This window comes from Vidua macroura, chromosome 29, assembly GCF_024509145.1.
Source record: "Vidua macroura isolate BioBank_ID:100142 chromosome 29, ASM2450914v1, whole genome shotgun sequence".
Lineage (NCBI taxonomy): Eukaryota > Metazoa > Chordata > Aves > Passeriformes > Viduidae > Vidua > Vidua macroura.
The window spans coordinates 3,091,467-3,109,201 of NC_071599.1; the positions used below are offsets into that span (position 1 = coordinate 3,091,467).

The 17,735-nt window shown below is 67.5% G+C and overlaps 3 protein-coding genes and 1 long non-coding RNA gene across 5 annotated transcripts; 1 reads left to right on the forward strand and 3 right to left on the reverse strand.

The window, feature by feature from the left end:
• Positions 1 to 3,236: 3,236 nt before the first annotated feature.
• LOC128820364 (lysosomal acid glucosylceramidase-like) lies at positions 3,237 to 6,540 on the reverse strand. The gene is made up of 10 exons (XM_054001101.1): positions 6,104 to 6,540; positions 5,632 to 5,823; positions 5,411 to 5,557; positions 5,189 to 5,322; positions 4,937 to 5,109; positions 4,600 to 4,837; positions 4,238 to 4,462; positions 4,001 to 4,164; positions 3,731 to 3,856; positions 3,237 to 3,582 (listed from the first exon to the last, which is right to left on the reverse strand). Exons 1-10 carry the CDS (start codon positions 6,168 to 6,170, stop codon positions 3,480 to 3,482), a joined length of 1,569 nt encoding a protein of 522 aa, XP_053857076.1. The 5' UTR covers positions 6,171 to 6,540; the 3' UTR covers positions 3,237 to 3,479.
• An 87-nt stretch (positions 6,541 to 6,627) lies between these two features.
• Positions 6,628 to 12,967, reverse strand: ENTREP3 (endosomal transmembrane epsin interactor 3). 2 transcript variants are annotated; one of them, XM_054001055.1, is made up of 12 exons: positions 12,266 to 12,967; positions 11,637 to 11,693; positions 11,414 to 11,524; positions 11,135 to 11,260; positions 10,933 to 11,040; positions 10,599 to 10,759; positions 10,401 to 10,500; positions 10,237 to 10,321; positions 9,559 to 10,140; positions 9,255 to 9,320; positions 8,362 to 8,624; positions 6,628 to 7,774 (listed from the first exon to the last, which is right to left on the reverse strand). In XM_054001055.1, exons 1-12 carry the CDS (start codon positions 12,482 to 12,484, stop codon positions 7,604 to 7,606), a joined length of 2,049 nt encoding a protein of 682 aa, XP_053857030.1. In that variant the 5' UTR covers positions 12,485 to 12,967; the 3' UTR covers positions 6,628 to 7,603. The 2 variants fall into 2 exon arrangements, with proteins under 2 accessions (XP_053857030.1, XP_053857029.1); XM_054001054.1 differs by having other exon boundaries at positions 9,255 to 9,323.
• On the forward strand, positions 12,342 to 17,575 carry LOC128820463 (uncharacterized). The gene is made up of 3 exons (XR_008440908.1): positions 12,342 to 12,404; positions 17,213 to 17,373; positions 17,506 to 17,575. It is a non-coding gene; the product is annotated as an uncharacterized LOC128820463 (long non-coding RNA).
• SCAMP3 (secretory carrier membrane protein 3) lies at positions 13,342 to 16,364 on the reverse strand. Its single transcript, XM_054001149.1, has 8 exons — positions 16,176 to 16,364; positions 15,938 to 16,057; positions 15,730 to 15,850; positions 15,522 to 15,650; positions 15,211 to 15,370; positions 14,955 to 15,056; positions 14,763 to 14,880; positions 13,342 to 14,645 (listed from the first exon to the last, which is right to left on the reverse strand). The coding sequence occupies exons 1-8, from the start codon at positions 16,287 to 16,289 to the stop codon at positions 14,499 to 14,501; spliced, it is 1,011 nt and encodes a 336-aa protein (XP_053857124.1). The 5' UTR covers positions 16,290 to 16,364; the 3' UTR covers positions 13,342 to 14,498.
• Positions 17,576 to 17,735: the final 160 nt, after the last annotated feature.

Here is a 17,735-nt window from a genome sequence, read left to right on the forward strand (position 1 = left end):
AGCCCCTGAGAGCCCAGCAGAGCCAAGGGCAGGCTCATGGCTCTGTCTGTCCTGCTGGGCACCTCCAACAGGACACCCACCTATCCCTGCCCACCACCCCGCTGTCCCCAGTGTCCCCCAGGAGCCGCAGGGCCGTGCAGGAGGGTCCAGGACACCCAGGCAAGGTCAGTGAACGTGGCTGCACTGCTCAGGGCAGCATAAGGGCACAGCAGGGGTGGCCACATGGGAGCTGGGGCTGTTGCCATTCCTTGCCCAAGCCTTCGGCATCCCCTCCCCAACTCAGCATGTGCTGGGGAAGGTGGCAGCAGTGGCAGCCGTGGCAGCAGTGGCACAGTGACAGAAGCAGGCAATACCCCAGCTCCTGGGCAAGCAGGGCTGCGCTCCGGCTGTCAACAACAGCAGCCAGACCTTCAGAGGGGACCCTGCTCTCCCAACACCATGCCAGCAGCAAAGCTCAGCTCTGGTGCTCCTGTGGCACTCCCTGCTCCTCCAGGAGTCACCCTTCAGCCCAGCAAGCCAAGGCTGAACTGGGCCAGCTCACCTGGGCACACAGACCCTACCTGGTCCCATCACCCAGGATGTTCCCACTCCTGTGGACGTGTACCCCTCACTGCAGGGACATCCTCAGCATCTCCACACAGGGGTGGCCCAGGGAATGGAGAGTGGCCACATCCCAGCCACAGCTCCACTTTCCTGGAGCATCAATCACCAGCTCAGGGCTCCCCTGCACAGGGTTAAACTGCTCCGTTAGCTTTCCCTCCATGGGTGGAGCAGCACTTCATGACTAATTTTCTCCATTTCTGGCATATCAGATGCAGCTCTGGGGCAATTCAATTCATCAAAGTTCCTCCTACCCCCAGCACTGCCCTGATATGGGCCCTGCCCCAGTTCCACACCTCTGCTGGGAGCTGAGCCATGAGACACCTGCACCAGCTGCCACTGGGGCCGGGGCAGATGGGGCCAGGTAGCCCCTGGTTACGTCTCACGGGGCAAACAGGTGCCCCAGGAGGGAGCTCCTGTCCCTGTCCCGCTGCACCGTGGATCTCCCACCTCCAAGTGTGATTCAGGTGTGACCAGACTGCTACACCCAGGCTAATGAGCCCCAATTTTGGGGAGGGATTAATAGCTCCTAAGGCAATCAGCAGCTCACTTCCAGCTATCCAGGATGCCCCCGTTCACCCTTTCCCATTCCAAGCTCCAGTTCTTCCTGCCCCCCATCAACCACAGCCCCCTAGCTGGCTCAGGTCCCACAGCTCCTGGAAGCAAAACACTGCGGAGGCTGCTGGAGCTCATCCTTATCAACACCAGCTGATAAGAGCGCCCTGCTGAGCAGGAAAAGTGAGACCCAGGGGCCGGGCAACGCCTCGCATGGAGCTGCTGGCATGGCAGATACCAGGCAGCCCCACCAAGCCCCCAGAGCTGCTTCTTGCAGCCAATCTCCGAATAGGGGGAGCTCCTGGGGGTCGCAGGGGCCTGGTGGCATCGTGTGACCGCCCTTTGCAGTGCTCGGGTGGGTTTGGTCCAGGATGGGGTCAAGGATATGGGGTCGAAGGAGCCATCAGAGGAGCCAGAGGGTGAATTTTGTCCCTAAGCCAGGCCAGTGTGGATGGGGACACAGGGACACGGAGCTGGGCTGAGTCACCTTTCTGGGGATCACGACTCTGTTCAAACATCACTGCCAAAGGGCCTCAGTGTGGCATCACAGCAACTCCTTTCCAACAGTGGGACCCCGGCCCAGAGCAGGCAGGGACAGCCCTCAGGGTGATCAGTGGCTCTAGGTGGGACCCCAGCAGCCCCCAGTCACCGCGAGCCCCGCACAAGCCAAGGCTTTGCACAAGAGTTAATGAGCGGAGCCAAGCCCAGCGACGTCGGAGGATTCGCCCCCGCCGCGTTTATCCCGGAGCCAGTCGGTCCCTGAGCACCGAGCCGAGCGCAGGGACGAGGGCACGTGGACCAGGCTGATTCAGCATCCGGCCACCAGCTGTGAGCGCCGGGACAGGTAAGTGAGAAACAGGTGGGGGAGCAGCCCCGCACCGGGAGGGGGATGCTGGCAGCAGGGTGATGGGGATGGGCCTCGCTGCAGTTTTGATCCTGGAGAAACATTTCCCTCTTGTGGACAAACACAAACAGCCTCGGGGCAGGAGCAGGGCGCTCTCCCCAGGGCTCTGGCGGCAGCTCCCGGAGCTGCGGGGTCCCAGGGGCAGCATCCCTGGGGCTCCGTGGCGTGCCAGTGTGCCAGGGTGACACTGGCACTCGCTGGCCACGCCTGGGCTGTGCTCAGCCCACGCGGCATCGCGGCTGTCAGTCCTGACAGCACCCCTGGGCACATCCCACCCGCACGCATCAGCCCAGGGGCCCCGCCGCCCTCCTCGCCCTGAAATTATGACCTCCCTGCCTTAATCTCCAGCTCTCACACCCTGCCAGCTCCCTTCCCTCCTTCCTGGGTGCGCCCACACTCAGCACCCACTCCTGGTCCTGCCCCCGCTTGCTCAAGGCACCCCAGATCTGCGGTGGGTGCACCCCCAGTCTCCTCACCACAGTGAGGACCCCTCGGATCAGTCCCCATGGGGGACAGGCAGGGCTGCTGCAGCCTGGCCAGCCTCCCTGTCCCAGAAAATCCCCAGCAGCAGCTGGGGCTCAGCCAGAGCTGGCTGGGACCCTGAGCCCCAGTGCTGCCATGCTCCTGGAGCTGGCCCTGCCTCCAGCCCTGGCCTCGGGCCTTGGTCTGGGAGAGACGTGACCCACACAGCCCCAGCCTGACATCAGGCTGCAGGTGGCTCCGGATTGGCAGGAAAAGCACAGAAAGCTGGCGCTTGGCCGCAATCCCTGCTCAGCCCTTCCATCGAGGGTGGGTGTCCAAGTGCTTCGTCCCTGCTCCTGATGCAGCACCCAGAGCATCTGCATTTAGGGTGAATCCCGAGCCGCTTGCTAGGTCCTAAAACCTGTCCCCAACGGCAGCAGGAGCACACCCGGGCTCTGCTCGGCCCCAGCCAGGCAACGCGTGCTTGGAACTGGGAGCAGACTCTTGCCTGGAGCATCTCTCAGCAGCGTGAGCCCCAGGGGAGCTGAGGTGGGCAGAGGGGCAGGGGCTGGGCAGGGAGAGGGGCTGCCCCACCACGCTCCGGGCGCTCTGCGCTGCTCGCCAGACTCCAGCAGGCTCCACGCCGGGGTGGCACCCAGCCACAGTGCCCAGGAGCAGGGGAGGGACCCGGAGGTTTCTCTTCCAGCCGCAGACATCAAGGCAGCATCCGTGTTTAATGTCAGAACAGAACACAGCGTTCACAGCCTGTGGGGTCTCCACCCTGAGGGGCACCGGTGCCCCCGGCCCTCCTGCACACAAACAGCGTCCCCGGCCCGGCCCAGTCCGGCTCTGCCACGGCCCCGGGGACGCCTCCCCCGGCCCGAGCCCGCGGGCAGCTGGGGCTGCACGTCCGGCCCGGCTGCGTCCGGCCCCTGGCCGGCCACGGGCGTCTCGGCCATCACTGCCGCTGCCACAGGTAGGTCTGGATGGAGTTGGCCGGAGCCACGGCCGCCATGAGGCCGACGGTGTCCGCCAGCCCAAAGGTGATGTCCTGTGGGGACCTGGGGGTGACAGCACGGTGGTCAGACCTGCAGCACCTGCACAGGCCCCAACGGGGTGGGGTCCCACGCAGGGCTGGCAGGACGGGGGTCCCACACGGAGCTGAAGGGACGGGGGTCCCACACAGGGGGCCCAGGCTGCGTCACCCACCGGTTCAGAACCACCACAACCACAGCCCCATCAGGGCGCAGGAAAGCCGTGTACTCCAGCGCTGTCTTCTTGGACTCCCTGGAGGCAACAAGCCCCACGCGCTGGGAGCCCTCGGGGATGAATTTACTGAACAGACAAACGAGAAGCAAGCTCAGGGTGGGAGTGAGACCTCAGCAGAGCTCCTCTCGAGCCAAATTTGCCTTGATTCTCTCAGGACAAGCTGCTGCTGGAGCCCAGGCAGCTTAGCACATGTTGTGGGCTCCAACCCACCTGAAGTGCCCCATGTGGTAGAACATGGGCTGTTTGTAGAAGATGCCTTCACTGCTGTCCACGATGATGGGGCTGTCCACGTAGTTCTTGACCCAGTTAGGGCCCCCCTCCAGATCCAGGGCCAGATTCCAGTCAGTCCAGCCGGCCACAAAGTGGTTCAGATTCTGCAACAGGACAGCTCAGGTGCCTGCCCAACACCAACAACCCTCCCCAGGGCCCAGCATGCAGGGGCCTCACCGTCAGGATGCTGTGGCTGTACTGGTTCCCCCGCTCCCAGCAGCCCAGAATCACATCCCGCTCCCAGAAATGGGCCCCAATGCACGCCTCCGTGGCCAGGATAAAGTAGTCAGGGAAGAGCTCGTGAGTGGGCAACACCGTGTCCTGTATGGGACCGATGAAGTCCAGGTACCAGTGGATGCCGATGCCGTGGACGTAGCGAGCTGCCTCCTCATCCTCCAGCACCTGGCAGGGAGAAGAGCCAATCCCATGGGGCAGAGCCAGAGGCTCAGCCCTCCTCAGGACGGAGCACCCGAGCCCCCCACAAGGACAGGGGCTCTGTCCTGGGTCACCACGCTGGCACATCCCCCCAGCACACTGACCACTCTGGCCCAGTGCGGGAGGTGGAGCCGGTTGTCGTCCAGGATGATGAGCTGGACGTGGCGGTGGGAGCTGTTGGCCAGCGCCGGGCCCAGGTCCCGAGCGATGAAGTCGCGCTGCTGCTCGGCCGTGAAGCCCAGGCACTGGAAGGGGTAGTTGTTGATCAGCCCGGCCGTGGGCTCGTTCTCTGCTGTCACTGCCCAGAATGTCACGTTGTGCTTGGCGTATTCATCCAGGAACCTGGCGTGGGGGAAGGGGTGAGCCGTGAGGAGCCCCCAGTGCCACCACTGAGAGTCCCCCGGGTATCGCCCCGGTCCTCCAGCCCCAGCAGCTCCTCACCGTACAAAGTAGTTGGCCCAGGTCTTGTGGTACTTGTCCCCTGCCTGCCCCTTCAGCGTCCCCTTCCCCACATAGGACTCGCTGGTCTTCAGCCACGTGGGGGAGGTCCAGGGGCTGGCATACAGCGACAGCGGCCGCTTGCTCATGGCCGAGGCTCGGTGAAGGAGGGGGATCTGCAGGAGGAGGCGGAGGGGCCCACTCAGCTCAGCCCCTGTGACCCTCCACCCCACCCTGCTCCCTCCCACCGCTCGCCTTCAGCTTGGTGTCCTCGTCTCGCAGGCTGAAGTGGGTGAGCTCGTAGTCGTAGGGGACGTCATCGTAGGTGTAGGCGTGGAGGGAGAAGTCGCAGCTGGCCATGGGGAGCCGGATGAGGTTGTACTCCAGCCCTGCCAGCACAGCGGGACACCAGGTGTCCATGATGAGCCAGCACCCATAACCCCTGTCACCATCCCACCTGTGTCCCCGACATCCTACCCTCCTCAGAGAAGTAGGAGCGCAGCAGGTGATCCTGTGCTCTTTCTGGCAGGGATAAGATGTTGATGGCGGCCGCGTCGGTGATGGAGCCACCAAACCCCTTCACCCTCTGGAACCGCTGCGTCGTGTCCAGCGTGAGGACAACATCTGCAGGGAGAGGAGCCCAGCATGACGGTGGGTTGCTGCAGGGTCCGTCCCATCCCTGCCATCCGTGGCAGTACCTGGGGCGCAGAGTCTGCGCTGGAATTTCCCCTCGCTCCGCTCCAGCCGCTTGCCGGCCTTGCTGCTCTCGTACTTGACGTAGGAGCCGGGGGCCGGCAGGACCAGGGGGTCCAGCGTGTCACAGTACGTGGCGTTGCAGACGCAGACCATGGCATCACGGCCAAAGTACTTGGGGCTGCAGGGCCGGGCGCCTGGGGGGCACGGGAGGGTGGTGGGGGCAGCCTCAGGGACGTGTCCCTGCCAGCTCTCCCGCCTGCCCCGGGGGTGACGCCACTGCTCCCGTGCTCCACACCCCGGGACCTCCCGAGCACCGAGATCCGCGCTGCCTCCGACCCCCGGAGAACTCCCGGGCATCCCTGACAACTCCCGGGCATCCCAGACCACGGACTCCAAAGGTATTCCCTCCTCCTCCCCAGCCGGGGACCCCCGTCCCCTCCACCCACCGCGTACCCCCGGGTCCCCCTCGCTCACCTGCAGCCCGGTGCACGGCCAGCAGCACCAGCAGCAGCCGCCAGCACAGGGCACCGACAGCCCCCATAGCCCCGCCGCTCCCGGTGCGCGCGGAGCCGGCCCGGCAGCACCGGCTCCGCCGCCGGCCTTGCCTTTAAGGGCGCCCGGGCAGCTCGTCCCGCCCACACCCGGTGCAGGAACGGCACCGACTCTGGGCGGGCCTGACCCCGGCCCTTCCCCCGCGCCGCTTCTGGCACCGCGAACCGGGGGAACCGCGGGGTCGTTTCCCCCCGCCCCCTCCCCGAGAAGCGCAGGCGGTCCCGGTCCCCGTCCGGGTCCCGGTCCCCGTCTCGGTCTCGGTCCCGGTCCCCGTCTCGGTCTCGGTCCCAGTCCCCGCTGCCTCCCCACGCTCCGACAGCACCGGTCACCCCGTCCCGCGAAGCCGCTACCGGGAAACCGGGACCCGGCACCCCGTGACCGGTCAGCTGACCGCCCCGCCCCGCCCCGTTCGGCCCCGCCCGTCCCGTGACACCGGCCCCGGGGGCGGCGGTGACCACCTTTATTCGGTCTCTAGCGAGGGGCAGTGGCCGCGGGACCGGCCCCGCAGCGCGGCCCGGGCGCAGCCGGGCGGGGAGGAACAGACACTGCCAGCACCGGGAGCGGCACCGGGAGCGGCACCGGGACCCGCACCGGGAGCGAACGGGGCGGGGCGGAGGGCCTGGAGAGGACACGGGCACAGGGGACAGAGCAAGGGACAGGCATGGCAGTTCCGGGGTACGGGCGCGCTGGCACAGGAGGCCAGGGACCAGGCCAGCACAAGGGACAGATGAGGGGACAGGCAAGGTCGTCCTGGAGGACAGGCACGGCTGGCACAGGGGACCGAGGATCAAGCCAGCATGGCCAGCCAAAAGAACAGGGCAGAAGACAGGCACGGCCAGTGCAGGGGACAGGGCAGGGGACAGGCATGGCTGGCACAAGGGAGTGGGGATCGAGCCAGCATAGCCAGCCAAAGGGACAGGGCAAAGGCCAGCATGGCCGGGGCAGGGGACAGGCATGGTTGCCCCAGGGCACGGGCACGGCCGGCACAGGGGACAGACACGGCCGTGCCAGGGTACAGGCACAGCTGGCACAGGGGACAGGGTATGGCCAGTGCGTGGGTCAGGCACAGCCACAACATGGGACAGGGCAGGGGACAGGCGTGGCCTCCCAGGGAATAGGCACAGCTGGCACAAGGGACAGGGCAAGGGACAGGCATGTCCAGAACAAGGGACAGGACAGGGAACAGGCATAACCATCCCAGACAGGCAGGGGACAGGCACAGCTGTCCCGGCCCCCCAGACACCCCAGGGGACCAGCCCCAAACCCCAGCCCTGCTTGGGGAAGGGGCCCAGCCGAACCCCCAGGGCAGCAGCGCAGGGCCCAGCCCCACCAGGGCAGCAGCAATGTCCGAGCAATGTCCAGGGCTGAGCCCAGGGCGGGACTCCCTCCCCGCAGCAGAGGGTCCCTGCGCAGGCCGTGCCCTCAGAGCGCGCTCTCCTTGCAGGCCCCGCTGAGGCTCCGGGGGCGGCCGCGCTCCAGCCGGCGCGCGGACAGGAGCCGCCGCAGGGACGAGGTGGAGCTCAGGTCCCCGCAGCTCTGCAGGTGGATTCCTTCGTGGGGCCGCTCTGCGCCCGGCCAGGCACTCCAGGGAACCTGCAAGCCGTGGGGACGAGCTGCAGCCACAGGGATGGCAGCCCTGCCCATGACACCCCTACCCGTGGCACCCTCCCGCGCTCACCCCCCTGTGCTCGACCCTCCACGCTCCGGTGCGGCCAGGTGGCACACGGGGCAGGAGGACAGAGGTGACAGGGACGGCAGAGGCGTGCATCACGCGCCCACGCTGGCATCTGGGACAGGTTGGTTCCCGTCAAGGCCTCCCGGGCTGCGCAAGGACTCCCGTAAAGCTGAGTTGTCGGGGTGTCCCAGCAACTGCCTCCAGGTGCAGTGACTCAGGGGCAAAGCCAAAGCCATTGCAACAGGCGAGATTTTCCCACCTGTGGCTCCAGTGGGGATCAAGGAAAAGGAGCTGCCCCCCAGGAAGGGCTGGGCAAGGACAGAGCTGCAGGAAGAACGCTCTGCCTGCAAGCCAGGGTGCCGACACAATGCGGGTGTAGCAGGGGAACGGAAACAATGGAAGGGCCAGGGTGGAGGTGTTGATGGGGAGAGAAAGGAGGGAGAATGTGGATGGGAGTTCTCTGGGAAAGAGGAACTGCCCATCCCCTATAGCTTCCAGAACCCACCTGTTTGTGCCCGTGGAAGCTGTGCCCAGACACCTCCATGCCAGCTGCCAGGCTGCGCTTGGGCCTCTGCAGGAACCTGGCCACCAGCCCACGGGTGCCTCGGTAGCCCTTGAGGTCCCCCAGGGAGCGAGTGGTTGTCTTTGACAGCTGCTGTGGCACCTTCTTGCAGGGTGGCAGCTTGTTCTTCCCCACGGAGCCGGCCCGGAGCAGCGGCGGGGAGTCACAGTGGGAACGGTGGAGCAGGCAGGCCTCAGAGCACAGCCCTGCAGAGTGGGTGCTGTCAGACACAGGACACTGCTCTGACAGTCCTGTCCTCCTCATCAGACCCGGGACACTGCTCTGACAGGCACAGGACACTGCTGTGATGGATCCATCCCACTGCCAGAACCAGGACACTGCTCTGATGGATCCATCCCTACCATCTGGGACACTGCTCTGTCAGTCCTGTCCTCCTCATCATCCCCAGGACACTGTTCTGATGGACCTGTCCCCACTGTCAGAGCCAGGACACTGCTCTGATGGATCAATCCTCACCACCAGACCCAGGACACTGCTCTGGCAGTCCTGTCCCCACTGACAGGTACAGGACACTGCTGTGATGGATCCATCCCTACCACCAGACCTGAGACACTGCTCTGACAGTCCTGTCCTCCTCATCATCCCCAGGACACTGTTCTGATGGACCTGTCCCCACTGTCAGACCCCAGGATGCTGCTTCCAGCAGACCTGTCCTCAGAGGCCTGGGGTCCTGCTGTCTCCCATCCCCAGTCAGCAGGAGCAGTCCCACCACTGGTTCCCATTGTTCCAGCCCCAACAGGGTGAGCTCAACCCCCAGAAGGCTACAGACACCCCCCATGCCCCCTTTGTATCCCAGTACATCCCAGTGCCCTGACCTGTATCAGCGGAGGAGTCAGACACGGTGTCCTCCAGTGCTTTGGTATAAAGTACTTCCCTGAAATCTGCTGGGAGCAGAGAGAGCTCTCAGGCCTCTGCAGCTGTGCACCCCCAGGCAGCACAACCCTGCAGCACCCCTGCTCCCAGACCAGCAGACCTCCCCTGCTCCCCCCGTTCCTTCCCAGAGCGGCTCTAATCCCACCTGGCCGCAGAAAAACGCAGCCAAACCCTGCGGCGCATCCCGGCTGCACCGCACGGACGCTGCCACGCTCCCATCCCGTCCCGGAGGTCGCTGTCACCTACCAGCACGGCCGGCCATCGGCACGCCGGGGTCACTGTGTGACCTCAGGAGCGGGCGCGGGGCCAGCCCCGGGGCCGGGGACGAGGGACAGGAGGTCTCGCTGTTGCGCCGGGGCTGGCCGGGGCGGCCGGCGGCGGCGTCCGTGGAGCGGCCAGCCCCGCGCCCCTGCAGCGAGGAGCCCTTGTCCTTGAGCCGCACCTCGGGGAAGCAGGGCCCGGCGCAGCGCCCCGGCCCCACCAGCCGGTTGCAGCTGTGGGTGACGGCTCCCCCCACCAAGATGCCGTCGGGGCCGGGCTCCGCGGTGGAGCAGGAGTAGGATCGCTCGCCCCGCACGCGGGGCTGGGGCATCTCCTCGAAGGGGCCCTGCAAGCCCAGCGTGGGGCTGCGAGCGTGGTGGCTGCACTGCACGCAGTCCACGCTCAGGCAGTAATCGGCGCGGCTGCGCTGGATGGAGCGGAACAGGACGTAATCCACGGAGCGCATGGAGCCCTGCAGCTCCAGCAGGCACGAGTCCTCCGAGGGGCTGCTGTCCCCGGGGATGTCCATGATCTCGGACATGATCAGGGAGCCGCTGTCCATGGAGACTGCAGGGAGAGGACGGGCACCGCTGAGGAGCTGCCGGGAAGAGCCGCACCTGCTACGGCCCCGCTGCCATCCCCGTGCCCGGGGGGAACGCTCACCTTCCCCGCTGAGCACGATGGAGGGGACGCGGTCGCAGGTGCAGGCGTGGGAGCCCTCTGTCAGCTGCGAGTCGAACAGGGTGGCCTGTGGGACAGCAGGCTCAGGGCTCAGCTGAGCACGAGCCCACCCTGCCCTGCCCTGCCCACGGCCCCACGGCCCCCACCTGGCTGTCTCCCCGCAGCCCCATCACAGTCTCGTATGACGGGGGGAAATCGGTTGGGTAGAGGGGCACGGGGCTGTCCATGGAGCCATTGTAGGTGATGCTGTGGAGGCAAGAGCAGAAAAGCCACAGTGGGTGGGACAAGCCCAGCCTGGGGGCGGCCGGGCCCCCTGCCCTACCAGCCGTGCTCCCAGCTGGTACCTCTGCGCATCCGTCTCGGAGCTGCAGGTGTACTCGGGTGGGTAGTAGGGGGGTGGTGGCACTGGAGGAACAAACTCCTCGAAGTCCATCATGCTCTGCAGAAAGGTGTCAGGTGGGGACGTGCATTCCAACGTCACAGAGCTGGAGCGCTGTGGGACCAGCTGCAGGGAGAGGGGAGAAGGGAGAGCTGAGACCTCCTGCCCAGAGATCCAGCAAGGGATGGGCATCCTGGGCCTTCAGCTGCACCTGGCTGGGGCCAGGTCCTGCCCTGGCACCCCAGGGACCACCCCTCCTCCCCAGCCCTGTCCGCTCCTGGGCCAGAGCTGGCACTCACCACATGGACGATGTCAAGGGAGAAGATCTGGATGCAGCACACGACAGCAGAGAGCATGCAGATGATGGTGGAGAAGATGGTCAAGCCACAGACACTGAAGAGGAGATCCTGGGGAGCAGTGGGGTGAGCTGCAGAGCCCGCAGAGCATGGCCGGGTGTGCGGCCGCTTCCCAGGGAGCCCTTGCATCCCCCTGCTCCTCCACCTTGAGTGCCACACGGATGCTCCGGCAGTTGGGGTTGGGGAACATGGTCAGCGTCTCGCTCTGCTGGCTGCAGGAGGCGGGCGGGGGCTCCGAGCGGGCCTGGCAGCAGACACACGTGTCCCTCTCCTGGGGACAAGAAACACTGCCAGGAAGCTCTGGATGCCGTGCTATCCCCTGAGAGCCACCAGCACACCAGACCCCAGCCCCGCAGCTCCCCGTGTCCCCAGAGCCCCACAGGCAGGGACGAGAGGAGGCCCGGGGGTCTCTGCTCAGCCTCACCCTCTCGCAGGCCTCCAGGGTCTTCACCAGCTGCGCGTTCTGGCACGACAGGATGGAGCCGGCCAGGCTCAGCATGACGCCCAGCACCGACAGCAGCGTGAAGAAGGCGATCTGCAGCGGGAGGAGAGGGGCTGCGGGCTGCACACCCGGGGGCACGGGGGCTTTGCTCGGCCTCCCCATCCTGGACTCCCCCGCCTCCGAAGGGTGTCCCCCCGACACCTACCACCAGGGTGAGCGGCCGCTTCCAGGAGATGATGCCGACCAGCCCGGAGAGTGCCAGCTGCAGACGCACAAGCCCCGGGGTGAGCACAGGGAGAAGGCTCTGTTAGGCAGCGGGGCCCCGAGCAGCCCCTGCCCACGGGCAGAGCCCCCTGGTCCCTGCAGGCCTGGAGCCAGCCCAGGAGCAGTGGGGCTGCAGGAGCAGCCCTGGCGCCACAGGATGGGAGAAACTGCTGATTCAGGGCCTGGGGACTGCGGGCTGCTCTGGCTGGGCAGAAAACCCAGGCCAGGATCCGCGGGGGACCCCGGGTGCTGCCCTCACCCCAATACCCAGCAGACAGAGCAGAGCCCCCATCGCCACCCTGTCCCTGCCCCGTTGTCGCTGTGGTTCCCCCCCCACACCCTCCCTGCCCGTGGCTGCGTACCCCGGACAGTTCCCCCGCACCCCATGGGGGTCCCCATCCCTCAGAGTCACCCTGGGGGAGCCCTTGGGATTTTCCCACAATGCACCGCGGCAGCCACGGGCAGAGGGTGGGGGAGCAGCGGGGCTGCCCTCCCCTGGGACCGGCGGCAAGCTCGGCCCCCGGGGAGCAGTGCAGCCCCCTCCCCGCGCCGCCTCGGCCCCGCACTCACCGAGAAGCCGGCCCAGGACGGGCAGGAGTGACGGATTTTGGTGGAGGGAGTGATGGTGGCCGCCACCAGGCTGAAGGTGACGATGAGGACGCCCAGGATGGCTTGCACGAGACCCAGGACCAGCAGGACCTGCAGCCAGGTGCGCTGGAGGCGGAGGTGGGTGAGGCTGCGGGAGCTGCGGCCGGTCAGCGAGCGGCTGGAGTCGGTGGGGGAGGGCATGGCCGCGGCGGGCGGCGGCTCGGGGCCGGCCCCGGAGCGCCGGGGCAGCCGGCGGCACCGCGCCAGGACCGCGGGGAGCGGGAGCAGCCGCTCTGCGGGAACGGGCCGGGCTCCACCTTTCGGCCTGCCGGAGGATGCTGACGGTGGCTCTTCACTGCCCCGGGCGGGGGGGCTCGGGCAGCGCCCACGGCCCCGCGGAGCCGGGGCCGCCAGAAGCTCCGCGGAGAACAGAACCGGCCTCGCCGGTCCCTGCGCACCCGGGCCGGGGCGGGCCTAGAGCCGCCGGCCGGAGACAGAGCGCGGACCCGGGACCGCCGCCTCCTCCCTGACCGTCGGTGGAGCGCCGGGCCCCCGCCGGGAGATCATCCCGCCCCGCGGGGTCCGAGAGCCGCCGCCCGGGACGCGGCCCCCGGGGCAGCGCCAGCAGGCGGGAGCCGCGGTCCGGACCGGAGCATCCTCCGCGGGCGGCGGGCGCAGGGCCGGGTCCCGCTGCCGGGCCGGTACCGGTAGGGGCGGGCGGCTACCGGCGGTCCGTCCGCCCCGCGCCCCACAGCCCCAGCGCCGCGCGGAGCGGCGGGCGGGCACGCCGGGCCGGCGGAAGGCTGCGGCCGAGCATCGCCGCCGCCGCGCCCTCCGGGATCGCCCGGGGCCGCAGCTGGAGGCGGGCGGCGGAGCGCCGGGAGCTGCGGGGACGGTCCCACAGGCCGGCGGCTGCTTGGCCGCGCCCGCTCCGGGGCCGCCCCTGTGCGGCACGACGGGAGCTGTAGTCCATCCACGCCACCCCCGGGAGCGGCGACGCCGGCAGCGGCCCCGCCGCTCCCCCCAGCCCCGGTAGGCGCACGGAGATGGCGAAGGAACAGAGTGAACCTTCATTTATTCCTTAAATAAACCGGGAGCGGTCGGGGAAGAGCACACGGGGAGCAGCGAAGGAGGCGGGACCCGCGGAGGAGCCCCGGCCGCAGCGGGACCGGGAGGGCACCGGCCCCCACAGCTGAAGGCACAAAGCCTCTCGCCAGCCCCGGAGCTCGGGGACAAACCGGGAGCATCCGAGAGGAGATGGACTGAAGCAGAATGCACGAGACCTGTCCTGGGGAGCCCCAGGGGCACCAGGGCAGGGGACAGAGGGCAGGTAAGGGGGGCGCGGGGCTGCGCACGGGGGCTGGCTCAGCCCCTGAGGAGTGTGAAGGCTTTGGCTGAAGGGCGCTGGGGGCAGCAAGGGCTCACAGTCCTCGAAGCGGGTGGGGAGGGGGACTGGAGGAGCTGTTCAGCCCTCCCTGGAGGCAAGGGGGTGCCGTGTAAACGCCAGGGCTGCTCCTCGGCACGCAGCCCGGCTTTGGGGTCCACGTGGGCTAAAGGCAGGATCCCCACAAGCAGCAGCTGCCCGAGCTCTGCCTGTCCCTGCCCTGCTCTCCTCGTCCCTGGGCCTGAAGAGAGGGAGAGGATGGGGAAAGGGATGGGACGAAAGGACAAGACACCCTGGGGAAAGCACCAGCCCCATCCTCGTCCCACTGGAGCAAGCCCCAGGAGGAAGAGGGGGATGACGTTCTTGGCGGAGCATGGGGATCCCTGGGCACACGGGGGGCAGGGGAACCTCCACACCCCGGGGCGCACAAGCGTCATCACCAGGTGGGGAAACAGGAGAGCACAAGGAAGGCAAGTGACCGTTCCAGTCCCTGGAAGCAGCATTCCAGCCATCGGGAGGAGGCTCCTGCCCCCAGCAGCTGGTGCTGCAAGGGAGGGCGATGGCTCCGGGCCCGGCCTCAGCACTCCCCACCCCGCTCCCCCCAGTCTGCTGAGGGGAGGGGACCAGCACAAACCAGAACAGCCTCTGTCCGTGAGGAAAGGGGGTTAAGAGCAGCAGACGATTCAGGCACCAGCACTTCCAAGCTGGGATGAGGCAGCCTCTGACAGCTGATGCGGACGCACGGGGATCCAGTGAAAGTGCGACTCGGGTTTCCTCTTCCTCGGGAAGAGCCCCCGAGCGCCGGGGGGGCAGGGCCGGGCACCCGCAGGGCTACGGGGCGCGGAAGGCGTTGGTGGCCGCGCCCGCGGCGGCGTTGGCCGCGGCCGTGCGCACGGCCTGGTTGGAGAAGACCCCGGCTGCAAACTCCTCCTGGGCCTTCTGGAAGCTGGCACCCGTGCGGCGGTACAGAGAGTGGATCTGGAGGGCAGGAGCAGGCTGGGGGTCAGGGCTGGGGCTGCAGGCCCCCGGTAAACAGAGTTGGGAGGGCCCAAACCTCCCCCAAAGGGACGGCTCCAGGCTTTGATCCTAACCCACCTTTTTCAGCATAACGATCCCCAGCACGGCCACTGCCGTGAAGGACAAGGACACCAGGATCATCATCACAGCCACGGCCGTGTTAGTCCGCAGTGCTATCAGGCTCAGGATCCAGCCACTGCAAAACAAGAGGTCGTTGCCCCTGGGTTCCCTCTTCCCCGCCCGCCTCTTGCCTTTCCAGGGTCAGCGCACCTGAATCCCCAGTTTGGGATGCCAATGGCCTGCAGCACATACATCACGTTCTGGGCAAAGAAGACGAAGAAGAAGACAAAGAAGTTGAAGGAACTGTCGCTCCTGGGAGGAAGAAATGGGCAAGGTTAGGCCACAGAAGGAAGCTCTCAAACTTTCCTTAAAGCAGGAGAACAGGGAGCTCGGGGAGGAAGAGCACGTCCCGCAGAGCCAGAGGCCCCCAGGAGCTGGAGCAGGTGCACAGGGCTCAGGGACGCACCTGAAAGCTTTGTACATGGGCCGATACCAGCAGACGAAGGAGCAGGGCGTGTAGAGCAGAGCCCAGAGGATGGAGAGGCCAAACCCAGAACCGGATGTGGGGTCCACGCAGAACCAGGCGAGCGAGGACAGGAAGTTCAGGTAGAGAGTAATGGTGCTGGCTGAGGGAGAGGACAGCGCTCAGGAGCCAGTCCAGGCTCCCCCAGCCCCCACGACCACCTGTTCATCCCAACTGCCCCAGAGCAGCAGCACAGGGCATTCATTCTTCCACCTGCTCCCAGGCCCTGCCCCGAGGCTCCCCTGGAGACTCACCCATCCAGAGGTAGTACATGGTTGTAACTGTCTTCTGGAAGTCAGCAGGGATCTCCACGGGGATGTCCTGGTAGAAGCAGGGCTTCACCGGGCAGAAGGACGGCAGCGGGGGCCAGTTGTTGCGCCTCGCTGCGGACGGAGCGGGGTGAGGAGGAGCGAGGAGGGGCCCAAGGGGGTCCCATCCCTGCCCGGCCCCGCAGCCACTCACTCTGGGAACCGCCGAGGGCCGCGTTCTGAAGCTCCCGCTCCCGCCGGTCCAGCTCCTCCGCTTTCCGGTTGAGCTCCTCCTGCCGCTTCAGCAGCTCCGCCGTGGCGGCGGCGGCCGAGGCCTGCGGGGCGGGGGACACAAACCCTGGGCTCCCGCCGGCGCCCGAGTCCCCCCGGCCCGCCCGGCCCGGCGGCGCCGCCCCCCGTACCTGCGAGCCGTAGGAGCCGTAGTTGCGGGGCTCGGTGGGACTCGCCTTCCGCGGGGGCTGCGCGGCCGCCGGTACCGGGGGCGGCGGCGCTACCGAAGGGGTCTGGAACGGCGGCGGTGGCTGCAGGGGAAGAGGAGAGAGGTGAGGCCGCGCCGGCAGCGGGGAAGGCTCCGGTTCCCCGGGAAGAAGATCCGGTGCACGGGCGGGCCCCGGTGTCCGGGCAGGCCCCGCCGCTCACCGCGTCGCTCTCGAAGGGGTTGTAGCCGTCCAGCACCCCGGGCCGGGCCTGCAGCGCCGCGGGGTCCTGGAAGGGGTTGTCCGGGAGCACCGCGGGGCCGCCGCGCTGGGCCATGGCCGGACCGGGACCGGGACCGGGACCGGAGCGGGAGCGCGCCGCACCCGCGGGACCGGCGCCGCCGCCGCCGCCAGGCCCCGCCCCTCGCCGCCGCTGATTGGTCCCGTTGCGCCGTGACGTCATCGGGGAGACCCCCCCCGCCGCAGGGGGCCGCTGCGCACGCGCCGGGCGGGGCGCGCGCGTGACGCGGCCACGTGTCCCGCGGTCACGTGCGGCGCGCCCATCTCCCCCCAGACCCCCTGCCCCGATTTTCTTTCGGGTCCCCCCGACAGTGGCGGCCGGGACGGGACCCCATCACCCCCCGGTGTCCCGGTACCCATCATTCATCACCCCCCGGTGTCCCGGTATCCATCATTCATCACCCCCCGGTGTCCCGGTATCCATCGCCCATCGCCCCCCGGTGTCCCGGTATCCATCATTCATCACCCCCGGTGTCCCGGTATCCATCGCCCATCGCCCCCCGGTGTCCCGGTATCCATCATTCATCGCCCCCCGGTGTCCCGGTATCCATCGCCCATCGCCCCCCGGTGTCCCGGTACCCATCATTCATCACCCCCCGGTGTCCCGGTATCCATCGCCCGTCGCCCCCCGGTTCCCCCATGGTTCCGGGTCCCCGCCCAGCCGGACCTGCCGGGACAGCGGCTCCTCCTGCGTGTCCCCCCCCCCGAGACCTCACCTCCGACCCCCGGTCCGGCTCCCGGCTCTTACCGGGCGGCCCCGGTGCCGTTCGCCTGCTGCCCGCGCAGCCCCCCCCGTCCCCCCAGGCGTTATCCCGGGGGTCGCGGGGGCCACTCCAGCAGCTGTCACCGAGCCGGAGCGACCGCCAGGGAGGGACTCGGGGCACGACGAGCACTTGGGGAATTTCTCTTGTGTCTCCTGGACCAGTTATTTATAGGAATCCCCAAATCCTTCCACTCCAGCTGCCCGTGGACTGCACACCGACCCCGTCCCGGGTCCTGCTCAGCATCCGGGGAGCGGGACATGCACCCGTCCCTGCCCTGTCCCCTCCCAGCGCTCAGCAGACTGCTACAAACACCCCTGAGCCTCTGAACAGACTGGGAGTGACATAGGAATCCCACAGGTGAGCTCCCACCTCAGCCCAAACCTGGAGCTGCTCCTGGCAGAGGTAGAAGCTGTGGATTTGAGTTTTGGACACCAGCATGAGTTTGTTATTTTCTTGATGTATGACTCAGTCAATTTAATTCCCCTCCAGCCTCAGCGTGGGGCTGGGCACAGGGGCAGTGGGACAGGATCTGCCCCTGCTGCCTCAGGAGGCAGGTGAGGTGAGTTGGGATCAGGAGCCCAAGGGGGTCCCTCAGTGTCACCCTTCCTGAGGATCCAGGTGAAACCAGACGTTTCCTTTCCCCTCTGCATGGTGACAGCCTGGCACAGCCTGATGGTGCCACAGCAGAGGGTTGAGCAGAGCACTTTTGTCACCCACAC

Coding starts and splice junctions, on each gene's coding strand:
- SCAMP3 (XM_054001149.1), bottom strand. CDS start 16,289: ATGGCCCAGCGCGGCGGCCCCGCGGTGCTCCCGGACAACCCCTTCCAG. Junction 15,371..15,521: donor CATGTACTACCTCTGGATGG/GTGAGTCTCCAG, acceptor CCTCTCCCTCAG/CCAGCACCATTACTCTCTAC. Junction 15,057..15,210: donor CCCATGTACAAAGCTTTCAG/GTGCGTCCCTGA, acceptor TCTTCCTCCCAG/GAGCGACAGTTCCTTCAACT.
- ENTREP3 (XM_054001054.1), bottom strand. CDS start 12,484: ATGCCCTCCCCCACCGACTCCAGCCGCTCGCTGACCGGCCGCAGCTCC. Junction 11,694..12,265: donor CGTCCTGGGCCGGCTTCTCG/GTGAGTGCGGGG, acceptor GTGCGTCTGCAG/CTGGCACTCTCCGGGCTGGT. Junction 11,525..11,636: donor AGCGGCCGCTCACCCTGGTG/GTAGGTGTCGGG, acceptor CTCCCGCTGCAG/ATCGCCTTCTTCACGCTGCT.
- LOC128820364 (XM_054001101.1), bottom strand. CDS start 6,170: ATGGGGGCTGTCGGTGCCCTGTGCTGGCGGCTGCTGCTGGTGCTGCTG. Junction 5,824..6,103: donor GGCCGTGCACCGGGCTGCAG/GTGAGCGAGGGG, acceptor CGTGCCCCCCAG/GCGCCCGGCCCTGCAGCCCC. Junction 3,583..3,730: donor GTTGTGGTGGTTCTGAACCG/GTGGGTGACGCA, acceptor TGTCACCCCCAG/GTCCCCACAGGACATCACCT.